General features: G+C 36.5%; 1 protein-coding gene across 11 annotated transcripts in view; it reads left to right on the forward strand.

The window, feature by feature from the left end:
* PARD3 (par-3 family cell polarity regulator) overlaps positions 1–24,676 on the forward strand; it is a 445,907-nt gene that overhangs the window by 236,215 nt on the left and 185,016 nt on the right. For 7 of the 11 annotated variants that reach the window (XM_084507955.1, XM_084507956.1, XM_084507948.1 and 4 more), the window contains 4 exons: positions 229–611; positions 10,946–11,085; positions 12,696–12,824; positions 16,705–16,743. In XM_084507955.1, the coding sequence (XP_084364081.1) occupies positions 229–611; positions 10,946–11,085; positions 12,696–12,824; positions 16,705–16,743 (691 nt within the window). The remainder of the gene's footprint in view (positions 1–228; positions 612–10,945; positions 11,086–12,695; positions 12,825–16,704; positions 16,744–24,676) is intronic. The other 4 variants (XM_084507958.1, XM_084507950.1, XM_084507957.1 and 1 more) reach the window with 1 other exon arrangement.

The following is a 24,676-nucleotide window of genomic DNA, read 5'->3' on the forward strand; positions in this document are numbered from 1 at the left end:
GTTAGATTTTAAGCATATTTAACCATTGTGTTACCCTAAGGCAATAAACCTTAGCAAAAAGCAGGCAAAGTAGACTAATGAACAGATTCAGGTTTTACAGTTTATGCTTGAGTTTCTGCAATGTGTCTGTCAGCTCATGTTGCTTAATTAACATCAGTAATTATGCTTATAATGTCTTGTAGTCTGCCAGTCCTAATTTGCTAATTTTCTGTTCATTTTGAAACCTAGAGCACAGCATATGTTTCGCCAAGCCATGCGTACACCGTTCATTTGGTTCCATGTGGTCCCTGCAGCAAGTAAAGAGAAGTACGAACAGTTGTCCCAGAGCGAGAAGAACATGTACTACTCCAACCGCTTCAGCCCTGATTCCCAGTATACCGATGGCAAAAGTATTCACAATTCTGGACTTCACACGTTACAAAGAATGTCTAGAGCGGGTAACCAGTCCGATCAGACAGAATCCTACTCACAGCTACCTCATAGTGTGAATTCATCAGGGAAACCACCATCGGGCCTGGTACCATCACCTCAGAAAGTTCTCACCTCCACTGCAAACAGTGGGTATAACACCAAAAAGATAGGGAAGAGGCTCAGTATACAACTGAGAAAAGGTAAGGCACTAGTGCATTTCTCATACATCATGAGGTGTATAAGTGTGGTGTATGTATATGTGTCCAATGCCGTTATGTTAGTCATGGCATTCTGCAGATGCGATGTATTGGTTTTTGAAACACAGGTGCTACTCATTCATTCTCAGGCCAAATGGTTGTTTTGTGCCCTAAAGCAGTCTTTCCTTGCCTTTGGCATATGCAGCATATTTATAAAAGGCCATTTAAAAGAATGCTTTAACGTTCCTTTCTGTCTCTTAACTAAAAAAAGTGAAGTGTTATGAGTGCTACAACTTCTGTTGGCCAAGACCCAGGGAGCGAAGAACTATTTAACTAAAAAAAGTAAATAAGCTAAAATGGGCTATTTTCTGTACTTTACAGAAAATCATGACTTTATCATGACTTTCAAACTCAGTAGCTGGTTTTGCTGTTAGCTTTTAAAAGTCTGTTGAATTGAGCTGGTAGACTGGAGTTTCTAATTTCCAGCTAACGTGTTTTTTTTAGTCCACTGGGATGTGAAAGTCTTCGTTTAAACAGTTGAGAAGTAACGTGATATTTCCTATCTTGGGCCTTATGCTAATGTAATTCGAATAGGGGTGAGAGACTATTTAAAGGCAGAGAAGAAAGTACTGCCTGCTTCTCTTAACATCTGTATTATATGTATTTACTACATGTAGATGCATCGGTGCATCTACACTCGTGGAATCTGTACGACACATTAAATGCACTTAGTGAGGAAAATTGATATTTTTTTATACAGTTACCATCTAGATGCTTTTAACAGTGTTTAAATTACAGTAAAATGGCATCTAGGTACAAATATTTCTTATCTCTTTGTAAAAGATTTTTAAAAGATTATACATGCTGCAAGCTCTATGATATTAAAATGAGCATGTTTAAGGTTAGATATAACCTTTGGTCTCTAGGAAGAAGAACTTTATTTACATTACACAGCAAAAAAATTACCTGTTTGACAACATTCTCTGTGAACTTGAAATATTTTCCCCTTAGGAAATTTTATCTGCTTAGTGTTAATAATTCTTCTTCTTCTTTTTTTTTTTTTTATAGAAAGGTACCAAAGACAGTGCATTGAATGGTAGATATTTTAGTTTCACAGGTGCCAGGCTACTTGTCACATTATCATAATGCTTTCTTTTCTATGAACTTCACATGAACCACCAGATTGCTTCTTTCTGGTTGCTGAATTTTAAGCTCTACAAACTTAGATGACATAAGGTTGAGTTGACAGTTTGCTTCTGTTGTTGATGCTCCTTCAAGAAATACTTCAGGCCATCAGCTCAAATCAGCCTGCTTGGAAAAACTTACTGCTATTGGCTGAGTAAGGAGTTACTCTGCTTACACAGAAGTTCTCAGACACTGCAGTGATTTTTACGTATTTTTTGGTGTCTACTGTCATTTGGACATTATGTAAAATAGTTCTTAGCCAGGAGTGTAAATACATATTTCATATAATTTAAAAGCAACAACAAATGAATATGGAATATGGAAAAACAATATTTTTGCATAAGTTGTGTGTGACATAGATGATAAGAAAATGTAATTTTTATATATTATGGATTCTTTGATTGACATGAGTTTACATTTTGGTCCTCTTGCACTGGGTATTATTCCATGAATAATCTTTCCCCACTTCTGTAATGTAATTCAGCTTTACAAGCACCAGTACATTAGGTGGTTTTGGAGAGGAGGAGATGCATGCTACCTATTGAGGTAACCTATAAGATTCTTCAACATCTAGTTCACACCAGAAAAAAAAATAACTCTTTTGCTAATAAAAGCTTTGAAATCCATATCTAAAAATATATTTCTGAAGTTTACAGGGAATATTTGCTCTTAACATTGTTTTTATGAGAATAATACTTATGCAGAGATTACACCTTGCTCAGATTATAGAGACAAACTGTTTAGTGTTCCATATTTTGTGTGTGATGATATTAAAAAAAATAATCTGTTCATAAAGAAGGGTACCTCTTTATCACTGTTGTCCTTCATTTGTTAATTTACACTGTGAGGAGACGAGAGGTAAGGCATCCCATTTTGGCTTTCATTTGATTGCTCTGAGAACATACATCTGGAGCAACAAATGAAGCAAAACACTTAAGTATATGCCTAAGTTGTTTGTTATAAATATGAGTACAATAGGGATGCTAATCATCTTTGATTATTTCTAATGAAGGATGTTGTAATAATACAAGCTTTATGGGAACTTAACAAATGTGCTTTCTTTGTAGCTAACAGACAGTAGTTATTTCACCAATTACCATCATTAAATTAAAAAATGTGCATTAAGGTATACAAGCATGTAAGGCTTCATCTTAAAATTCACTTTGGATTTAACCTGTGCGTTCTGGTTAATGATGTAGTATATGAGAATTGACTTTTTTTCAATACAGAGAGACCTTTATTACAGCTGCGTTTCTATATATTGCATGAGCTATATTATATAAAATGACATGGTAAGATAGCCCTACAGTATGTGCTTCTGTAATTATGATTTCTTAATATTTATTGCTGTTTTGGCATTTTAAAATAACCTGAACTTTCATAGGATTTAGCTGTTTAATAAAGTCAGAAGAGAAGGTCAGTCATATGTTTCAGTCAATGCAGAATGTTTGTTGGCTTTTCTAAATGAAAATGGATATCTGTTTATCTTTCCTTAAAGGTCAGGGCCTGAACTTTTAGCATATAGATGTAGGGGTTATTACTGATATTCGAATGCTGTTAGGGTGTATAACAGTCTGGCTTAATAGTTCACGCAAATTAAGATAGCACAAGAGATGACAGCCACACTATGTTTATATATATATATTAGTGTAAGATCATACTCAGTATTTTACAAAATTACAAAAAAAATAATAAAAAGTTTTTTACAGCTAATATTTAGAGAAAATAAGATCACTGATGTAGCACACAGAGGGTTAGGAAAAATTTTTATCTCATCTAAAATAGTACGGTTCCAGAGTGATTTTTTTGACTGCAAAAAATTTAGTCCAGCACTTATAAGTAACCTATGATACACCAAAGTATTCTAAGGCTCTGTCTCTGAGCACGTGCAGCATTTAGCCTGATAGCTCAACTGAAGTGTTCAAAATACTTCTTTTCAATTGGACATTGCATTAATCAGATTTGCATTAATTGGACATTGCATTAATCAGATATTTTTGACTGTACTAAGTACAAGTCCAAAGTACTCAATCTTTAAATTAGCTTCTTCAAATTTGATTGCCCTCAAATATGATAATACTGTGCTGGATCATTTCTAACTACATCTGCCTTTTTTGTCCAGCTAAATTGAATATATAATTATTTAGGTAAAATGTCAAAATCAAGCTCCTGTTTTCTAAGTTGGTCTTAGTTGCACCAAATATTTTGCGATTTTTTGTCTGAAATGTTCAGTGTGTTTGGCCTTCAGTCCATATCTCTCTGCTGCCAGCCAGGGGAACCGTGCTCATCTCTTCCCTCTTGGACCAAAAAGTATTTATCTCTTGTAAAATAGTATAGCTTCATGGGAAATAAATTAGTGGTAGAACTACAGGATAACCTTATAACAAGAAACCTGTAGGAATTGACAGGCCCATCACAGAAAGGGCATACTAGCCATGTTCTAGGAGATGGTTAGTCCTTAAAGGAAGGAGCCACTTTAGTGCACTACAACAGAGAAGAAATGTGTAAATTGTAGATGTGAGCAGGACTACAAGGCTCCTTGCTCTTTAGACTTTCCTACTGGATTCCTGTTCGCTTGCTCTCCCTTCTGTGGTTGTTACTGCACCGTCTCGTATACAGAACCCAAACGCTGCAAGTCCCACCAGGTGACTGGGCATTCAGTGTTGTGGCACCTTTACACTCAGCCCTGCAACACCTGATTTTTTTCTGCAGACGTCATTAGAGACATAAATAAGATGGTATGGGTAGTTTCAAAGCATGCTAATTTCAGATATTAAAAAAAGATATTAAACTGACATTAATATATATAAAACATAAGGATGTTAAGATACTTGAATGCATACAGAGGAGGACAGCAAAGCTGGTAAAAGGTCAGGAAGGCAAGTTCTGTGAGGAGAGGCTTAGGACACTCGTTTTTTCTAGTCTGTAGAAAAGGAGGCCAAGAGGTGACCTCATTGTCTCTACAACTTTCTGAGGAGGGGAAGTAGAGGGGGAGGTGGTCACCTCTTCTTCCTGGTAACCATTGACAGGATGTGTAGGAATGGCACAAAGCTGCACCAAAGGAGGTTCAGACTGAATTTTAGGAAAAATTTCTTTATCATGAGGGTGCTAAACTGTGGAACAGACTTCCTAGTGAGGTGCTTGATGCCCCATGCTTGTCAATACTCAAGAGGCATTTGGATAATGCCCTTCATAACATGCTTTAAATTTTGGTTAGCCCCGAAGTGGCCGGATAGTCAGACTCGATGGTCTTTGTAGATCCCTTCCAACTGAACTGTTCTATTCTGTCCTGTTCTGTTCTAAAATTCCATCATATTTGTTCTGGAGTAAAACATACGTATGGGCAGTTACTTGTTTTACTTGTGTTAAACGGCTTAAATAGCAGAGCATCCAAGACAGGACCTTAAACTTGACTAATAAGATATCCTGCATCATATATCTGAACTGTACAGATTTACATGCATTTTTCATCATTATCTCCTGCTTTCCCACACAGTTTTTTGAGCCAGACTTTGAACTGACATTTAAAATTTTTATTTAAAATTTATTTTGAAATGATTGAAATGTTATCTTAGAAACAGGCTGATTTTAGATTTTCTTTTGAGATGCAGTAGTGGTGTTTGTCACTTTTGAAATGAAATATGTAGGTTCCTAAATTGCTTAACTGACCTTGAGAAATGAGATTCAGAAGGGAAGCAAATAATTCTGGGCATTACTAGCCACTGAAGTAAAATAAACTGCATTGAATTTCACCTTTCCACTTTTTTTCACACTTCTCATCACTATTTATTAGCAGACTGTAGCAAAAAAGGAAGAATGTTTCTATTAGGTTGATCAAAGATCTTCTTGAGAAGTCTGAGCTTTGCTTGGAGAAAAAAGTTATCTCAAATCATGCAACTGCATAAAAAGGGCTATGCAATTAATTTGTCTTGATTGTGTGTGTGTGGGGCAGTAAAATAACTTCAGGAAGTATCTAAAATGGTTACATTATGGTCTTGGTTACATTATGGAAGCCCTTATCAATGAGGATAGCATATTTTCTGTTCAGCTCTTGCATGAGGTTCAGTCCTTAATAAAAACTGCTTTCTAAGGTAAAATAGTAGGATAATTGTTTTGGCAATCATCCATCCATACATGGATGTCAAGAAATAGTCTACTGTGAAAAAGCAGGAATTTGAAATGCTTGGAAGGAAAGTGTCTACTCTGATTATTGTCACAGAAAGTTCAGCCCTTCTACTTAGTTTTGTTGCAATGTTATCTCCCTTCCTGTGCTTAATAATTTCATAATCTAATACTTTCATTAAGTGGGGATGTTTTATTTTGTAATTCAGTTGTTTAAACTACTTTCTGTCACAAACTGTTTGCATGTGTAACCAACATCCCATATTATTTTTTTAAAATGAGATTGTGTTTCATGTCTTTCATGTTGTAATGAAGAATCTGCACTTTTCCTTCACAATCCTTTATTCTGTCTGAAAACTCTTCACCCACATGCATTTTCCATATTTAGGTTGTTCTAAAATGATCTCTGCTTTTCTTGCATAAGTACTATTAAATACAGTCCCAATTGTCTGGTTATCAAACATTATACATTGTTTTAGAGGTGAGGTTTAGTGTGTTGTTTTTTGTTTGTTTGCTTTTTTTTTCTTTTTCTTTTTTAATTTAGGGAGATCTGTACTGAAATACCTTACAACTCATCTGCATTTTCTTAAATTAAAGGAGAAAAAAGAGCATGATTTACTTCAAGTTCTGCTTGCAGTCCTGAAGGGGAAGATAACTAAGAGAAGTATTGTAAAAAGTTGACAGTGTAGGTCCTTCAGACATTCCCTGTTGGGTCTCTGAACTAATGTCCTTTTGAGAGTGACATGAAAGCACTGGAACCAATGTTGAGGTGATGCTTGCTTTTTGTCTTGTATTCTGGCAGTATTTCAGTAGTACATTTTTCTCCTGAGAATTTAGACCTCCTGTTGAGGACTGCACAATTTTTCATGCAGAAGAGGCACAGAATGCAAGATATGTGTATCCAGACACACTTCCCTACGATCAAGAAGATAACCCTAGCGTTAGTGAGAAATTAAACACTTCACTAGGAGATAATAGGAAATCTAGCAATCTCCAGCAAGGTTTAATAATTATTTTAACATCCTGTCTGTTTACAGTCAGGCTGATTCCATGTAAGATGATGACATTCATTTTGAACATATGTTTAAGGAAATTCTGTGCAGGATTTTTTTATATATTTTATTTTATTTTATTTTTTTACATGTCCTATTGCTAATAGAATCAATTTATTTCAAAACAGCAACTGATCTGCCTCAATTCAATTTGTACAACACAGTTCCTTTACTGTTGTAACTGTCCTTTTTATTTATCTAAAACTACTTTGTCTTCAGGTCAGAGCTGGCTGAGTTCTCTAGAGTAACATGACCATAGAAGGCATGTTGAGCATAGCATTCATGAGAAAAGGGGAGCTCTAACTTGTCGAGAAAGATGCTGATATATCAAAAGAAGACTAAGAATTTGAATTACACAAATTAGTGGGTAATTTTTAAATGTTATTATCAGTCGGTGTAATTTGATAGTTGTCAGAGATGACAGTTATGGAGAGAGGAAGATGTTCTATTAAATTTCTTTTTAAAATCTCTAAAAGATTAAGTTGAACATAATCTAGACCTTGCAAACTTAAACTCCTAGCTTTGAGTAGGATGACTCCTGTGTTTTCAAACAGATGGAAATTCCTCCTTTTTTCTGCTCTTGTTCTGGTTCTGCCTATATGTGTCCAGTTTCTCCCATCTTAAAGGCTTTTTTTAAATTATAAATTTGAGATATGAGCGGCTTCTACAGCAAGTTTTCACAACTCCCTTGTTATGGTAACCTACAATTTTACATTATCAGAACTAAAAGCATTTTAGCATCAGGGAGATGTTATATGAATTTCGATTAATGGAACTACTGAAATGCATGGAATAGATATAACTGAATTAGTTATGTGTATGAAAAGGGAGGAAACAAAAAAAAGCTTAAAATCAATCCAGTCACAGAAGTTGTATTTTTGGCCTCAGTCAAACATGTCTGTTTATTTCCTGATCTTGACAACTTTTAACTTTAATACAATAAGCTTGGGAGTTTGCAAAGCTGTATTATACAGGTAAGGGCAGCTATAGTACACGAATAGTAAAGTGAAGCTGTGAAAAAATCAGCTTTTGACTGTCATTTTCATCAGCCTCATGCAAAGCTGTATAAAGCAGCAGAGCAAAATGAAGCCCAGTCAAGCCCTCTCTTTCCACAGAAACAAGTAATTAGAATTTTATTCTGCTAATATCTGGACCCAGTTGGGGTGGATTTGCGGTGTTCTGCTAGCTTTGGTAAAGGCTTTCTGAAGATTTGACAGCAGAAAATGCCACAGTCCAGGCTTATATCCTGTATGCATTTGTAATGTGAACATTTCAACTTCTGTTTTTTTTTTCCATGGGGATTTAAAGTGGAGTGTGTGAACCAGACATCTGTAATGACACCATAATCGGGCTATGGGGATTAAGCTTATTAATAATGAAATATTGTCCTGGGCATACTGTCATGTTTTGATATTACTTTAGAAATTTTAAAACACAAAATATGTATTCAAAGAGAAGCATTCTACACAGATCCTTAAATGAAGGAAAAGATAAGTTCAATGAAAAGCTGAGTTGCTACTTAGAAAAACACAAACCAAACCACTTTCATTTTTATAGATCATCTTCACATATTGCAAGGAGCTAAAGAGCTCTATGAACGTTTGAAGCATCATTAAAATCGTGAAGTCTCCGAAGTAAAATATGGATGTTATGAGATCCAATATTTTTTCATCTCTGTGTAATAGCACTGATAAATTTTATATCAGTTTGAAAGTGAATGAAGACTGTCAGATTCAAATATCAGTTTTTTTCCATCTATCTTGAATGCTGCAGACATAAGGAAGGGAAGTTGTGTCATGATAGTTAGCCTTGAGGAACTGATGCAAATTTCTTCAACAATATGAGTTGCATACACTTGCTGTGGATAAATTAGGACTTAGCTACTTTCAAGATGAAGCTTTAAAAGGTTATGTCCCTTCAGTCACGTAGAATCATAGAATATCCTGGGTTGAAGGGGGACCCACAAGTATCATCAAGTCCCAACTCCTGGCTCCACACAGGACCACCCAAAAACGAAACCATATGTCTGAGAGCATTATCCAAATACTTCTTGAACTCCAACAGGCTTGGTGGTATGACTACTTCCTTAGGGAGCCTGTCCCAGTGCCCGACCACCCTCTGGGTGCAGACCCTTTCCCTAACCCCCATCCTGACCCTCCCCTGTCCCAGCTCCATGCCATCCCCTCGGGTCCTGTCGCTGTCCCCAGAGAGCAGAGCTCAGCGCCTGCCCCTCTGCTCCCCTCGTGAGGGAGCTGCAGGCCGCCATGAGGCCTCCCCTCAGCCTGCTCTGCTCGGGGCCGAGCAAACCAAGGGCCCTCAGCCACTGCTCATACGTATTTCCCTCCAGACCCTTCACCATCCCGTTAGCCCTGAACACACTCTAATAGTTTTATGTCCTTCCTATAACATGGTGCCCAAAAGTGCACACACTACACAAGGTGAGGTTGCACCAGAGCAGAGTGGGACAATCCCTTCCCTCAACCAGCTAGCAGTGCCATGCCTGATGCGCTCCAGGATATGGTTGGCCCTTTTGGCTGGCAGGGCACATTGTTTACTCATCGTCAACTTGCCATCAACCAGAGCCCCCAGATCCCTTTCTGCTGTGCTGCTCTCCAGCCTGTTGCCTGCAATCTGTATGTATATCCAACGTTGTCCCATCCCAGGTGCAAAATCCAGCACAACTGACTGTGTCAACAACAACTGTGTCAGCTTACTTTATTCCATGATTGCCATTTTGACAACAAAATATATTGTACTTTTATACAATATCTTGACAACAAAATATAAATCTAGGTTGGGCATGTGTGTGCCCACCTAGTGAACTTGAACTGTAGACATATCTCGACGGCTTATGAGATGTTTCAAATTGGAGTTTTAAATACTGGCACTCTGTCAGGGAGGCTCTCGGCTGAATGGCCGGTTGGTTTTTATGCTAGGTTAAATGTTCTGAATGCACTTAGGTATAATGTTGTGGGGGCCTTGGCACAGATTTTCAAAGGTTGTCAATAACAATGGATGGATGGTTTTACATAGAGGATCACAAATGAGCTTTCCACATAGTAGGAAAGACTTCTGTTTGTCCTCTCTGCTTGTGAATACCAGTGCTGGTGGGGTGCTGCCACAAGGCACACTTCAGGGACCAGTTGTGGACATTTCTTTGAGATATGAGGAAGCTTCATTTGCCATATTGACTGAATGCCTGTGTGGATTTCTCCAGGTCATCTTAAAGGTCTCTGTTTTGCCTCAGTCCATCTTAGCTGAGTGTTGTCAGACACTGTGGTGCACAGCATGACCTCAGAAGGGAGTGTAGGAGTTACTGCCTGGCTCTGCCACCCACTAGCAGCACATCGCTGCATGGCACCACATGTGGTGGGATCTGACAAGAGCCAGGCTGGGAACCCCACATGGCAGAGGAGCTGCTGTCAGAAAACAGCCTGAGGTCTCTCAGAGCAGAAAGAATGAGACCAGTGAACTCCAGTTCTGCCCATTCCCTGCCAGTGCCCATAACAGAGCTAGTGAAGCTCCATAGTCCACTGTCAACCACCTGACATTGCTGGAAGAATGACAGTAGAGAAAGAGAGGATTATTGACAAAACCCAGATTGACGTGGGGGAAGGCAGTGATAGGACATCAGATATGCTTTCTTCTGGTTCCTTGTCACTCATCTCATCTGAAGTAGAAAGATGGAATATGGCAATATGGCAATGACTTGGAAATCAGAACAGCGAGTTACAGGGAGGGCCTGCTAAGCCACCTGTGCCAAGAGTCAGTACTTCATCTATATTGTGCTTTTTTGTTGTGTGTGTGTTTTTTTTTTTCTTTTTTTTTTTTTCCATGCAGTAATTCTTAAATCCTACATATGTATTTTCATGGATTGTATCAGTCAGGTATGCATTTGTTCTGCTGGATAAATTTAAAACACAATATAAAATATAAATAGTTCATTTTAACAAATAATATTTTGCATTCTTTATGCAGGTACAGAAGGCTTGGGATTTAGCATTACTTCAAGAGATGTCCCAATTGGTGGCTCAGCTCCAATTTATGTGAAAAATATCCTTCCAAGAGGTGCAGCTATTCAAGATGGAAGACTAAAAGCTGGGGACCGATTAATTGAGGTGAAGTGTTGCATGTTGTTTGTCTGTTATTTGATGTGAGCCCATGGACTAGTTCGCTTCAAAAGCTCTTAATAGTTTATGATAGGGGGGTAGTGCTACTGAGAATCAAGGCTACTCCCCTCCTGAAGGGAGGATGTTCTCAAGAGAATTAAATTTCTCTTAAATTGGCATACAGCAGATATCTTCCTGCGGATCTAGCTGGAATGACATAAGATGTTACCACCCACAGCTCTTCATTACTGTCCCTAAGCCAAATGACACTGGAGGTACAGCTGAGATTTTTGTAACTGCCTCTCTGTGCCCTAACTTCATTTTACTGCAGAATTGACAAAGTCAGCTTGAATTGTTGCTAGAGGACATAGCCTTCTGTAATTACTGTCATTGCTGAAAGTATTTCAAGGTAACCCAAATGACTTGGGTAGAAGGAGACTGAGAAGCACTTAAGAAGATAGGGCATCTCAACTGTGTGAGCTGCGATCTCTTATGAGGGGAAGGAATAAGATGATTTGCTATCTTCCGAGCACCAAGCTCCCTTGCTTAACACTGTTAGTTGATTTGCCTTACATTTCCATAATGTTTCTGAACAGCTAAGTCTGATAATATCCTATCTTTCCTGGGCTTCTCCATTAAACAAGCTAGCTCATAGAATCATACAGTGGGAAATTTTCCAGTAAATGTTCCATATTTGTCTTTACTGTGTAAGTTGCATATGGGGGCCAAGGGGTCAAATCGCTGAACAAAAGCAAAATAAAGAACAACTGACTGAGTTATTTGGAGAAACAAATGTTTTCTACTTTTGGCACAATTTGCTCTGGAAGATGTATTTGGAAGATATGTTCTGTTTCCAAGACGAGGAAACAGAACCATCTTTGGATTACACATCGTTTTTTGTCAAAAGATTTCTATGCAGAAATACCGATAGATTAAATTAGTTTAGAGTATAATGTGGAATATACTGTTGCTGCTTAACATTGCTGGAAACATTGCTGTCTTATTTCTTATTTGTATTCATATGTAAAGAATGCATGCCTTATTAGTAATGCTATATCTAGCATAAATTCTTACGAATTCTTGAAGGAAGGTAAGAGTGAAGTGTAATAAGTAAGAGTACTGAGGATTGAGAACAGGAAAAAGAAAATACGAGTAAAGCCAGGTTATTGACTGGAGGATTGAAATAGCAAAAGCAAGAAAACTACTACTACTACTATGTATCTGTGTGAAAGAGAGAGAAAGAGAGAGAAAACAACCATGAAAGAGGTCAGATTAAATACAATTGTTTCATAGAAGAGTTTTTTTTTTTTTTTTTTTTTTTGTTTTTTTTTTGTAGTTCTTTGGCCACTGTTATTATCTAGGTTTGTGTAATATTTCTAGACAAAGGACTGGTGGTCTGTTCCTGAAGATCAAGTAAGTATGGTTTGAGTTTATTTGGGTAATTTAGTTTTGTAATTTACTGCAGTTTCTATTAAATGGAATTTATACTGAGCCAATGAGCAATTTATTTCAGTGAGTTTTTATTACTATTTCAGGAGAATCAGTTGTATTTTCTATATGAATTTATATTTTTTCCAATTCCAGAGTCTTATCAAATTCTAATATTTCCTTTGTCACAGGTAAATGGAGTTGATTTAACAGGCAAAACTCAAGAAGAAGTTGTGTCCTTGCTGAGAAGCACCAAGATGGGAGGGACCGTCAGCCTTCTGATTTTTCGACAGGAAGAAACATTCCATCCAAGGGAACTGGTGCGTAAAATAGAGAGAAGCTAAGAGATTTAGATGAATGTGAGCAAATGATTTGATCTGGTCACCTACTAGTAAACATGCATGATCAGCACTGCATATAAGCAATAAAAAATGGTATTTTGCTTTATTTAGGATGTTTTACATGAATGCTTTTTATCCTCTTTGAGATCTGGTTATGGAATTAAATATTTGTTAATAATGTATAAGTGAGAGTTTTACTTTGAGTGAAGATGTTTACTAGAGAAGAAGCTCCTGGATGAACTTTATTTGGTTGCATGCAGACAAGCAGATTATTTCATATCTTTCACATAGGCAAATCTATGTTTGAAAGCTTGCCATTCATCCCTCTACTTGCTCACTAAAATATTTCAGTGCATATGATATTATGCCAAAACAGGATATGTAAATACCTTTCTATCAAAAAGTGGAATATATAAGAAATAGTAGCCTTTTTTGAATATAGCTGCAATCTCTCTATGGAATGGAAACCCTGCAGTTATTAATTTAGCAGGGTAATTCAGAAAATGTTTCTGAGGAATTTACGTGAAATGGAAATAAAATGATGTTTCGTACTGTTTCATACATTACCTGTTCCACTTGCATAGTGTATACAGATATTTCTCTGATAATTATTCAAGATAATTTCTGTTATGAAAAGGTAGACTGTGAATGTAGCAGTCTTACTTTGTTCTGTATTCAATTAAGTTTCTGAAGTTATTTATTATTTGTATTATCATAGCTATATATAGCTCTAAAAATAAATTATTTGGCTGCATTATCATAAGAAGATAGACAAATATTAGTGTGATGAATAGATTGCTTAATTTTTCTATTGGATTTGTGGTATTTTGAATGCAAAAAGAATGAATTTTTATTTGGCCATATCAAGACATTTAACATTAGTCTTTTACTTTTCAAAGCTACAATTAAACCTAGTAAGTCAAAGTGACAGGGAAGGTTGCAAATGAACCACAATTTTAGCTTAATATTCTTGGAACATAACTTAAGATACTGATAAAGTTAAGTGAAAGTTGTCATAAAATGAGGAGAACTGAACTATTTGAAGTCATATTGTGCCCTACATTATTGCTGGAACTGTGAAAGCAATCTGTTTGTAGGTTCCTATGATGTAATTTTCACAGTATTGCTATCTTACATAAAGGTGAATGAAAATGCTTTTAAAGTTTTCTAAATAAACTTAGAAGTAAGAAAATGTCTTAATTTTGTGTATATTATTTCTATATTGAAGCAAGGAAGTTAAATGCATAATTTAACATTTGTTTCAATGTCTTGTGAACAAAGGTATGTTGCAACTATGGCAGGGTTATAACCATTGTAGTACTTGATTTAGTTTTAAATATAACAGCACATCAGCCCACTTATGTGAGTTTAACCTCAGTACCCTCCCTGCTGCTGCTCAGGTGATACTCTCGGCTAGTTTGGCAAACATCAACACAGGCAAGCCAGATCTCCTCTTGGCTGTGTCAGGTTGGAAGTGGGCTCTTCACTAAGTAGTCAGAGGGTCAGATCTGAACTGGAGTACATTTCCATAGCTCCAGCTGAACAAATTGCATTGTGAGGATCTGACAGTATATGTGTGTGATGATCCTCCGTTGCATAAGGATTTGTTTGTTTGCAGTCTGACAAGAAGGGATGTTAGGTGTGCTCTGCTGACAGTTGTCAAAGAGCATGAGCAGAATTCCTGGGGAAAGGTGTTGAATTAAAACCCATCATGAGGGCTGTTCTTTCTTCTCTGGTAAGAAATAATCTTAAAAGAAAAAAAAAAAAGTGTTTTCATCCAGTTCCTCTCATTGACTTTTACTAGCTTTATGTACAAAATAAAAGAAAATGAATACTGGAGAAGGGAGGGGAATGATCTGAAATCATGCAGTTCATCTTTCTCCCATACAAACCTTCTTTGGCCACCTAGTAACAATTTGTCTTTCCATCCTTCCCCTATTGCTGTCACATTTTCTACATTTGTATGCATTGAATATTATCTTAATGAGATGTGTCTCAGAAACTATACACATAAAATCATGTTATTTGATATTATCTGTACCATAAAGTGCAGGACTTGCTGTTCCTTTCTGAGGAACACTCCATTAAAACCATTTTATATTTGCCAACATTTGTACAGATAGTAATCCCAATAAAAGAGGTGTTTAGATTTTATGTTTTTGGCTATGGCTGCATGAATGACTTTCAAAAAGTTATTTATCCTTGGGTTTATTTATAAGTAAAATGAAGATATTAAACTTTCAGGAGAGTTGTGAAGTTTAATGTCTTTGAATTTTGTTGCCATAATTGTCTGGAAGGGACTTTAAAAAAAAAAAAAAAAAAGAAAAGTATAGTTGCATATAAAACTTATGGGAATGTTAAACTGAGCCCGTTGAGGTCAGTATGGGATCTTTGCATTGTGAGGTTAAGAGCTGCGTGTGTGATAGAGAGCCACCATTCAGTGTAGCAGCTTCTACAGTACAGATCATAGCAAGAGTGAGTAAAATGTGGAAGCAGGGAATAAAATCAAATTGTCAGGAGTCAACTCTTACCAGTGAGACCCGGAAGAACAATTATGCTTCTCCAGAATACCAGGCATTTTATTGCTTCCAGTGTTACCTAATGCCAGATAGTTAATATATTAGGGTTTGTCCACATCAATGTGAGAAGCACATTTTCTCTTAAAAAACTTTTCTCCTTCCTTTATGAAAGGATTGAGGATTACTGCAATTAAGTTTAACTCAATACTGTCATTACCTCACATAACTAAACATAGCTTGCTCTGAAGGATTTCTGTAGAGCTTGCTACTGACTATGTGAATCCACCGAAGTATTGGGTTAGTTGGCTTTTGAGATAAACTCTCAATATCGGCAAAGGGAGATTGACTTGTAGAGTTAGTCTCCTGTACCCTACAAGCTATTATGTCCATTGCTACATATGGCTCTTTACATGGTAGTTGACACCTTCATTTTTTATTCTTATTCTTATTGGCTGTTGGGTAAAGCTAACTGGATGTTTGTGTTAACATTTGACAACTATGTTTTTTGAGCTTAACCATTCTAATCTCCTGCAAGACAGTCCAAAGCAAAAATGTCCAATAAGTCTTAGGTTTTCATCTTGGCACAATAGAATATGGCTGGTTTGCCTGAAAGTGATCATCCAGCCAGCAGCAAGGTGGCTCCTGGGTCTTTAAAGGGGTTTTAATATGAGTGGACGTGGGCTTGGAAGAGCAATATTCCTTACACGTGCTTCCAAAATTGTTTGGCAGAATGCAAAAAGGTTTACCAATGATGTGTTGATGTAGCCTTTTGAGCCCTGAGATACAAATGAAGAATGCAGGGTACTGGAGTGTGCCACCAATGGTGGACTGAAAGCTCCCTCCTGTCCTGGGATACCCAGTTCTGTTATTCTGGATCATTCAAATGCACTCTAAAGGGAAATCCCTTATTAAAATGAGAATGGATGTTTCAAAAATAGGTACTTGTTTAAAGTATTTGAAACGGTTCATCTAGACTGCTGAGGTCATTCTATGAAGCTTTCAAAGCAGAAGAGAAATGCCAGGGAGGATCCATGAATAAGAACACTCCACCAGCCAGAAAATGGTGGTGAGCAGTTGTGATCCTTCCTTAGCCAGATAGCCACCTCCTTCGTAACCAGATAAAGTCAGTTGCACTGGCCCAAGATCAGTGGAGGTTATTTTTGTTCACTTCTCCTTTAGTGCAAATTTGGAAAAAAATTGAATCAGGGAGTGTGACAACACCCTTCATTTTTCCCTTACCACTTCATGTCAGAATTAGACCTCTTTGTTTAGTCCCCTGTTAGTAGATAGTTTATGTCGTATGTAGCCATGTTCTTATTTATTTTTTTTACTTCCTTTAGAATGCAGAACAAAACCAGTCACAAATTCCAAAGGAAACGGTAAGAGCTTTGTCTTTTCCATACTGGAAGACTCCCAAATGTTTTTAAATTGATATGGCACTTCTCCATCAAAGTTTCACAGATCCTCCTTTCACATTATATACTGTAGATGGCTCTCTCTAGCTTTACATTTTGAATGCATTTTTTATGTAATTTCAAATACTGTTTGAATATTACGTACAATTCAATTATTATCTACATTCAAGTGCTATTTGAAATTACGTCTTTTATATACAATCAGAAGCCTAAAGTTGGAATGATAACAGTGGACTCTTAGTTTGGGTTACTTCTTGGAACTAATTGTTTAAAGCATGATTATATGACCAAACTTGAGATGCAAAAAAAGAGAAATTAAGCAGTTTGTGTTTAAGTCTGAATTGTACCCTCATAGCAAACTGGTGTTTGTTATTTATTTTAAAGAAACTACAGGGAAGTAGTATCAAGTTTAACCCTTGAAAGATTGTAACAGGTTGCATGTGAAGTATCAGAGGCTGTGAATTGTTTATATACTTAATTTTAGTCACCGGGACAAGGTCAGTCTTAATACAGTTTATGCTAACATGCAAAAATGTTTACTAAAAGAAGTATTAACAGAGGATATTACAATAATATGTTACCATAAATGTATACGACATCTGAATTAAAAACATAATTCAGGAAGCTTCATTCAATTAGGCACCTATTTCAAAATTAAATAATAAATTAGATTACAGAGAAATTAAAAAGATTCATGCTGGGATTTGAAATTTGTTAGAAAAGCTGCTGAAGAACAGAAAAATCTATCTAGATGAAGTGCAGTACATTGCCAGCAATAGTGAGATAGTATCTGAGATTAAATCAAGTTTAGGAAAAGAGCAGTCGTCTCAGTTTAGGGCACACTGGTTGATACTGTTTTTAGGCCAGTATAATGTTACCTCTAAAATGTAACATTCTACTTTGGACTGAAAGTAGCAATACTTTTATCTTTCCATGTGTTTTTTTTTTTTTTTTTTTTTTTTCTTTATACAGCCTCTAGTACGAAACTCATCAGCTCAAGGGCTTTGCAAAACTATGAGTGTACCATTGTTTCTGACATGCCTTACAGTATCTTTTTAGCACATCTCATCAGTGCATGCGTATTCTTATCTTCATAGTTTCTTGCCATGTACTGCTGATATATGAAGAGATCAAAGATCAAAGCTCAAGATAGCATTTTTGCCTGTAATTGAGTACAATTGAAAATAATTTGTGGGTGCAGTCTTATCAAAGTGTCCTGATTTTAGGAGTTATATTGAAATACTTCCCCCAAACCTCATTATGATTAGGCAGGTTGCCTATAGGTGCTTTATATAAAGCAATTGCTCATCTGTTGCAAAATTAATTGTTTGTAACAAATTCCATGGTGAAATTCTTTGAATTTTTGAAATATTTGAATTTTTGAAATTCTATTTTTTTGAACCAACCTCCTCACTTCATCTAAGAAAAGTCCAAAAGAAAATAAGACACTCATTTTTTCTCTAAAAATGTGAGCCATAAATTGTGTTTTATCAAGGGGATTATGCAGGAGCAATAGGGAGTTTATGAGCTAGGGATTGCTGAAAAACTGGGCTTGAATCAGCCAGAAAACTCAAGCAAGATCTGAAAAGACGGAAGTGAATTGGGAAGCATGTGGAGACATACAGCGTGGGTATGAAGACAGAAAGCTGATCAATACAAAAATGTTTTTGTATAACGTGTGTTTTTTTTTCAATCTTTATGTGGTGAGATTTTTTTTTTTTTTTTAATTTGTTTAAAAGCTTAAAGCAATAGCGATCAATAGTAGTATGAAGAGTACATGTCTTTAGATTTGCTTGCCCCTGGGTGGGAATAAAAAAATGGGCTGAATGTTAAAGGTGGCAGTGAGTGTTTAAAACGCACAATGCTTTTGCTCTTGCCAACCCTCCTTCCAATTTCCTTTGCTTTGGATAACTGCGATACTACCATTCTACAGAACTAAATTTTCTCAGCTGCACATTAATAATACAGTCACACACTTGTCCTCTTTTTTTTTTTTCTTTTTTTTTTTTTCCTGGTAATTTTATTTTTTTTAAGTATTTTTCATTCCTTGCCTTTATTCTCTTTGGTTGTGTCTCAATCCCTGTTTATTCCTTCTCTGTCTACTTTTCTCGTCTTTGAGATTTCTAATCTTGCAATTTCTATTTCTGTGCCTGCTCTGATGTGCTGTTATTTGTGCGGTTTTAGTCTCCAAGTGTCAAGGACTTGATATAGTTGAAAGCAAAGCAAAAAAATAAAAAATAATAATATAAAAAAGGAAAAAGAAAAGCTTGATGAAAGCAGTGAAGCTGTAGAAATGAGAGAGGTGAAGTACAAAAATCTGCTTTTAATTTAAAGGCAAAATAGCTGTAGTTTTTTCGGTTTTGTTTTTGATATATCTTTGTGGGGAAATAGAAGAAAAATGCACCTTTGAAATTAAAAATGAAGAAAAAATGGAAGGCCTGAATAAAATTTATATATTACAGAATAGAACAGAATAGAATAGATATCAATGAAAGAATATAAAGCCTAATTTGTCAGTACATTATTAACACTCAGGGGTAACATTCATGAAACTGCTTGTTTGAAATCATTTATACAAGTATTATGGCACTTGAATGCAGTAGTTAGAATACAATACAATAAAAGAAAACCTTGAAAATTAGTTTCTTAATTTATTTCTGGCCAGAAATCACTGAGAGTAGCTTACTCTGTAACTGCCCATCCAAGAAAGCATATGGCTTTTTATTTTGTACACCTCCATGGAATACACATTCTCATATTCTCATTCATGAATTTCCATAAATAAGGGGGTTTCTTAATGTGCTAACCTTGCAGAATTTAAGCTTTGCTCTCCAGTTATCCATAGGCAATGCAAATTGCTAATGTATTTTCAGCTCTACCCAGTATGTGTGACCTCGTGAAAACAGTACTGATGTTTTTACGTTGTGTTTTGCTGACAGTTGGAACAGGCACTCAGTTTACTTCTGATGCACGGAAATCTCCTGTATCACATTTGAAAGCATTGCTTCACCCAGCCACTAGTTTGTACCATTTGTATAGCTAATGACAAAATGGAACAGATGCACCTATTTCTGAACATGGTGATTATTTGGAACGTAGGAGATTGACCGTAATATGAAAACTAGTAATTTATCATTATTACATTTCTGTTTCTAAGTATAATTATCTTAATCTTGTTACAGAGCATTGAAATGAACTGTTAATTATGCTATGTAAAACATCTGCCAATTAATTTTTCCTCATACTCTTTGAAAGTCAATAGTGTTTCAGTAATATTTTGCTTTTACAATTGTCATTTACTGTTTGTTTTCTGAATTCAGACTGGTGAGTTAACTTCCATGTAAGCATAATGCTAGAAAAATAATAATTATCATATATGGAAGTTTTTCTAGGGAGTGTTGTCGGTTGATAAAGGGAGATTCAAAGTTGGGATTCAGACTCCATTTGACGATTGCTGCACTCAGCAGCATGGGAAAGCTTCAGTTTTCTGTTCTCATTTGTTCCTCTGTCAAATCATTGTAAGTGAGCAGAATGTTATGAATTTCAGTGAGCGCAGGCTTCCTAACAGTGACACAACAAGAGCGGTTGGTGTGTTGGAACAATATATAAATGTTTAGCAGCCCTTATAGAAATTGCAAATGTGATTGCTTTTTATTTTCCTCTGAACTTGAGCATCTGATACTTCTATTATTATCTAAATTTCACTTTGCTCACCATGTTTTTTTCAGAACCCAAGGATAATGTTACAGCTAAACCTCACAGCATGTTTGGATTCACTTGCTGCTCTTGCCATAGACTTTTCTGTATGATTTTGAGTAAATTAGCTATGGTTTTTGTGTGAGAATTTCACCACCTATTGGAATTGGGTGATAAAGCTGCCTTGGTCAGAGGCATTTTGTCACAGCTAATGCATAATCATTTTTGTACACTTTTTGTATACAACTATTTTTGTTAGCATTATGAGAGATATACCAGCCAATGCCTGCAAAAACAAAATTTATATTGAGTGATGGATGGAAAATCCTTGGAGATCAGTCTTGGGAAAAAGTGCTATGAGTGCTCAGCTTTAAATAGTGGTGTTCTGGGTGTGGCTTATTTTTTGTTTTGTTTTGTTTTAATTTTTGATTGCTTTTTGCAAAAAAAATGTACAATATATGTACCCATAGCTCTATTTTTCAAAAGCTGTCAGTTAAGTTCCCATCACTTCATCTTTAGGCATTTGCTTAGAACTTCAGCTTATATAGCAGCTTTGTATCACTTAGTAAATGTAACATTTCTTTATACAGAATCTCCTTTGGGAAAGTTTCATCAATTTCTGTTGCTAGAACAGGTGATTGAAACACCTAAAAATTGAGCCAAAATTGCACATTCACCCAACACCAACAGCAGGGCTGATATCATTAGGTACAGCATGATTTTATCAAATAAGGAGAGGTTTGGATGTTCATGGAGCCGACGCTGTTGTTTCCTCTGTGATGTTTAGGAACAACAGGAGCTGATTGTTTTTATACTTTTTTTTAACGGTGTGAGACAGAAGGGTGCTTACAATGTATTCAAAGTACTATTTTGAATGGGTATAGATTCTATTTTTCATCAAGATGTGGCATAAGGAACAGATCAAATGAAAGAAAGAGCAAATGTGTAATCTTCTGCAAGATAATGTTGTGTTTTGAGTCTTCTACCATAGGAGGTACTCCATTATTAAATAGCTTTTTCTGGGGGCATTAATGAGCTGAGCTGAGACATAATTTGTTGTGAATAATTAATAACAGCAGTTGAGGGACTGTGTTTATGAATGCTCTTTGAGTAGTTTGAATTTCCTGGAATGTTCAAGGATAATCCACAAAAAAACTTCTGTGTAATGAGTGCTGTGCTTGGGACTGACCCTCCTGCTCAGAGCTGTGTCTCTGTCACCCTCGGTGATGTAGCCGGGCTGTGACGTGACTGTGGCACATGGGAAGATGCACCCCAACAGTCTTTCTTTGAGTGAGCTGTGAGTGAAATGCATCCTTAGCCATTTTCTCAATGCTTAGTTTTATAAAACTTGCTGGACAGTTTCATGCAAGCCAATGTAAGTGTCCCTGCACTGAGGTTCTATGACTGCTGCTTCTACAGAGCCATCCTGAAGCCCCACAAGAGTGCACGTAGTTGTTCACCATTATTACACTATTTCCTACATGACAGCCTCAAGTTATTTTGGACAATAAGAAGTTGGCTGTATAAGGTATTTACAATTCAAACAACAGCTATAGGATGTGAGACTGAAAGGGGCCCCCAGGTCCTTTAATGGTCATCTGCTACCACAGGCACTGAGGTCACGGGTTTTTCCAAACACTTGGCTTAACTTGGGGCAGTGCAAAGTTCATGTTGTTGCTTAAAATTCCTATTTAAGCCTTTGGACACTCATTGGTTACGTGCAAAGCTTGTTTTACTGCACTGTTGGTTTTAGGTGCTTGATGTTAATTCTTCCTTGCCTTTAAATCCTGGGAAAATAGTGAGATGAACTGGTTTGCCATGGTTGCCTGACGTTCTGTAGGAGAATTAGGAGTGAGACATGGGGCACTCCCAGTTCTGGCTGGCGTTCCCAAACACTCTGTATCTGCTTCGTTTGTCTTTCTGGTCTTGTACAGCCAATAGGCCAATAAGAGAAGTAAAATGATTTTTAGCGAGCTGTGCCATTATTGTGTTGGGTATTGAGGGTTTTCTGGAACAAGGGATAGTGCAGAGAGGTATGGCTTTATAGACTTCTGGCAGAGCAGACACCTGCTGTGTATCTAATCCCTTGGTTTTCATTTATCCAGGATAAGCATCTGTAAAAAATAAATAATAAAAAAAGAGGTTAGCATTACAATTGCATGTTTGTTTCAGAGCATACAGCAGGAGCGCAAAGTTTGAGTAGGAACAACAATTTGGAGTGGGGTTTGGTGGCCTTAATAAATGGTAGTTATTAGGGTAACTGCAAGAGACTATTGCCTGTATGAAATTCTGAAATGTATAATGAACAAAAGAGTTTTAGCGGTCTGATCAGTTGATTTTAAACATAGATTTTCAACTGCTTAAAACAGTTCCTACAACACCCCAGATCAGCATGTTAGCATTAGGAAGAATAATGTTAGCATAGACAAGCAATGGCGTTCTCATATAGATAAATAACAAACATGTGGATACACTTAAACATGGGCTTTTGCAAAGCTTTGATTTTCATACTAAATAAAAATCACATGCTGGAATTTTTTGTGCTTTGGAAAAAAAAATATATATTTTTTTCCTAAACCATTTTTTAATCCATCAAAAGCATTAAACCAGAGATGTTTTTGAATACGGAACATGTTTTTTGGTACTGAATTAAATCCTTAGAATGGATGTAACTGGAAATGTTACAGGTCTGTTTCTCAGTATTTTCATGAGCTAGCATTTCTACATATAAAGACGTACCAAAGTTAATCCACATGTAATATGCAAAAAACTTTTCCTTGATGGGATTAAAATTAAAGCAGACCACATTTCCCATAAAATCTTAGAATTCAAATGTAGTTTTTGATATTTAGCAGCTGCTGCTTGATTTGAACAAGAGTGCAGTATTCGCCAGATGTGACTTATTAACTTAGCTAATATGAATAATGAGTCTCAGTGTATACGTGCAAATAAGATTCATTAGTGTTTATCTAATGTATGGGAGATTAAAATACTTAACCTAGGAAGAATTAAATGACAAAGCAGGCATAAGAATTTTAGTTGTTTAGTTGGCTTACACCTGATATCATTTTATAAACTAGGTAAGTTGACAGTTTAGGCTATTGTAGCCTTTAACACAACACACAAGTGTTTGATTTAAAAAAGGGAAAAAAAAGGAAAGAATGATAAAAGGCTTTGTAGTATTTCTGGAAGAAACTCAAATGGAAACTTGGAATGTGTGTGGTGCTACATGATCAGGAGGCAGGAGGCAGACTTTTCTTTGCTGGAGGTCCAGTTTGAAATCTGAATGAGCTGCTGTTGTTATATTTACCTTTAGTACCTAGCCACACCGGGATGCATCAGCTCTCAGTAATTCCTCCTGAGGAGAGGCCTCGACTGAAGTCAGAGCGGTGTGCTACAGGCCACCTACATTGCTCTGTTTTCAGTCCCTCCAGCAGTAATACATCTACATTTACAAGAGTAGCAAACATCATGCCCCATAAAACAGTTGTTGACCAATGAAACTGTTGTTTTGGTTCCTTAAAGCTGCCTGATACTAATGTTATATGTTTGTATATGTGATGCCATGTGATAAAAGTGAGTGTTGCCATGTTTTTGTGTATCTCGGTTTAGAAGGTTGCCTGATGCCACAGCAGTGTCACCTGCCTGACTTGGAGGACAAAACAGAGTCCTCTCTGATGCCAAGAATGCCTATCTGGCATCTCCTTTCTCCTGCATATGTCACATATGCTTCAAAATAAGAATTCTGTTGTAATAATTTTGAGGTAGATTTTACTGGCTTCCTAATGTATGGGAGTTATGGCTTCTCAGTTTCACAGGTGCTTTTTGAGAAAGGAATAAAGAATGAATACTATGTTAAAATCTTACCAAGATTGAAACTATCCTGGGAAGGGCTGTGACCTTAGGCTGGTTCCCCATTATTGGAACCAAATGAGTACATCTGTGATTTTGCATATTCCATTCCTTTTACTTGTATAACTTACATTGCTTTGACCTGGTGGGCCCTGGAACTTCAAACTTACCTTTCAGGCACTTGGGGTTTCCAGTCAGGCAAATTCAAAATGACACATTTGTGAGGCAAAAGCTGGGTAGGCCAACAAAATAAGGATTAAACTAGGGCTAATAGGCTTAGGGCTGTAATGTGGGAAGACTGGACAGAGAAAGATTTAGGGCTGGTAAAATAAGTAGTGTTGATGGGGTC

The sequence above is a fragment of the Aythya ferina genome, assembly GCF_964211825.1.
Source record: "Aythya ferina genome assembly, chromosome: 2".
Lineage (NCBI taxonomy): Eukaryota > Metazoa > Chordata > Aves > Anseriformes > Anatidae > Aythya > Aythya ferina.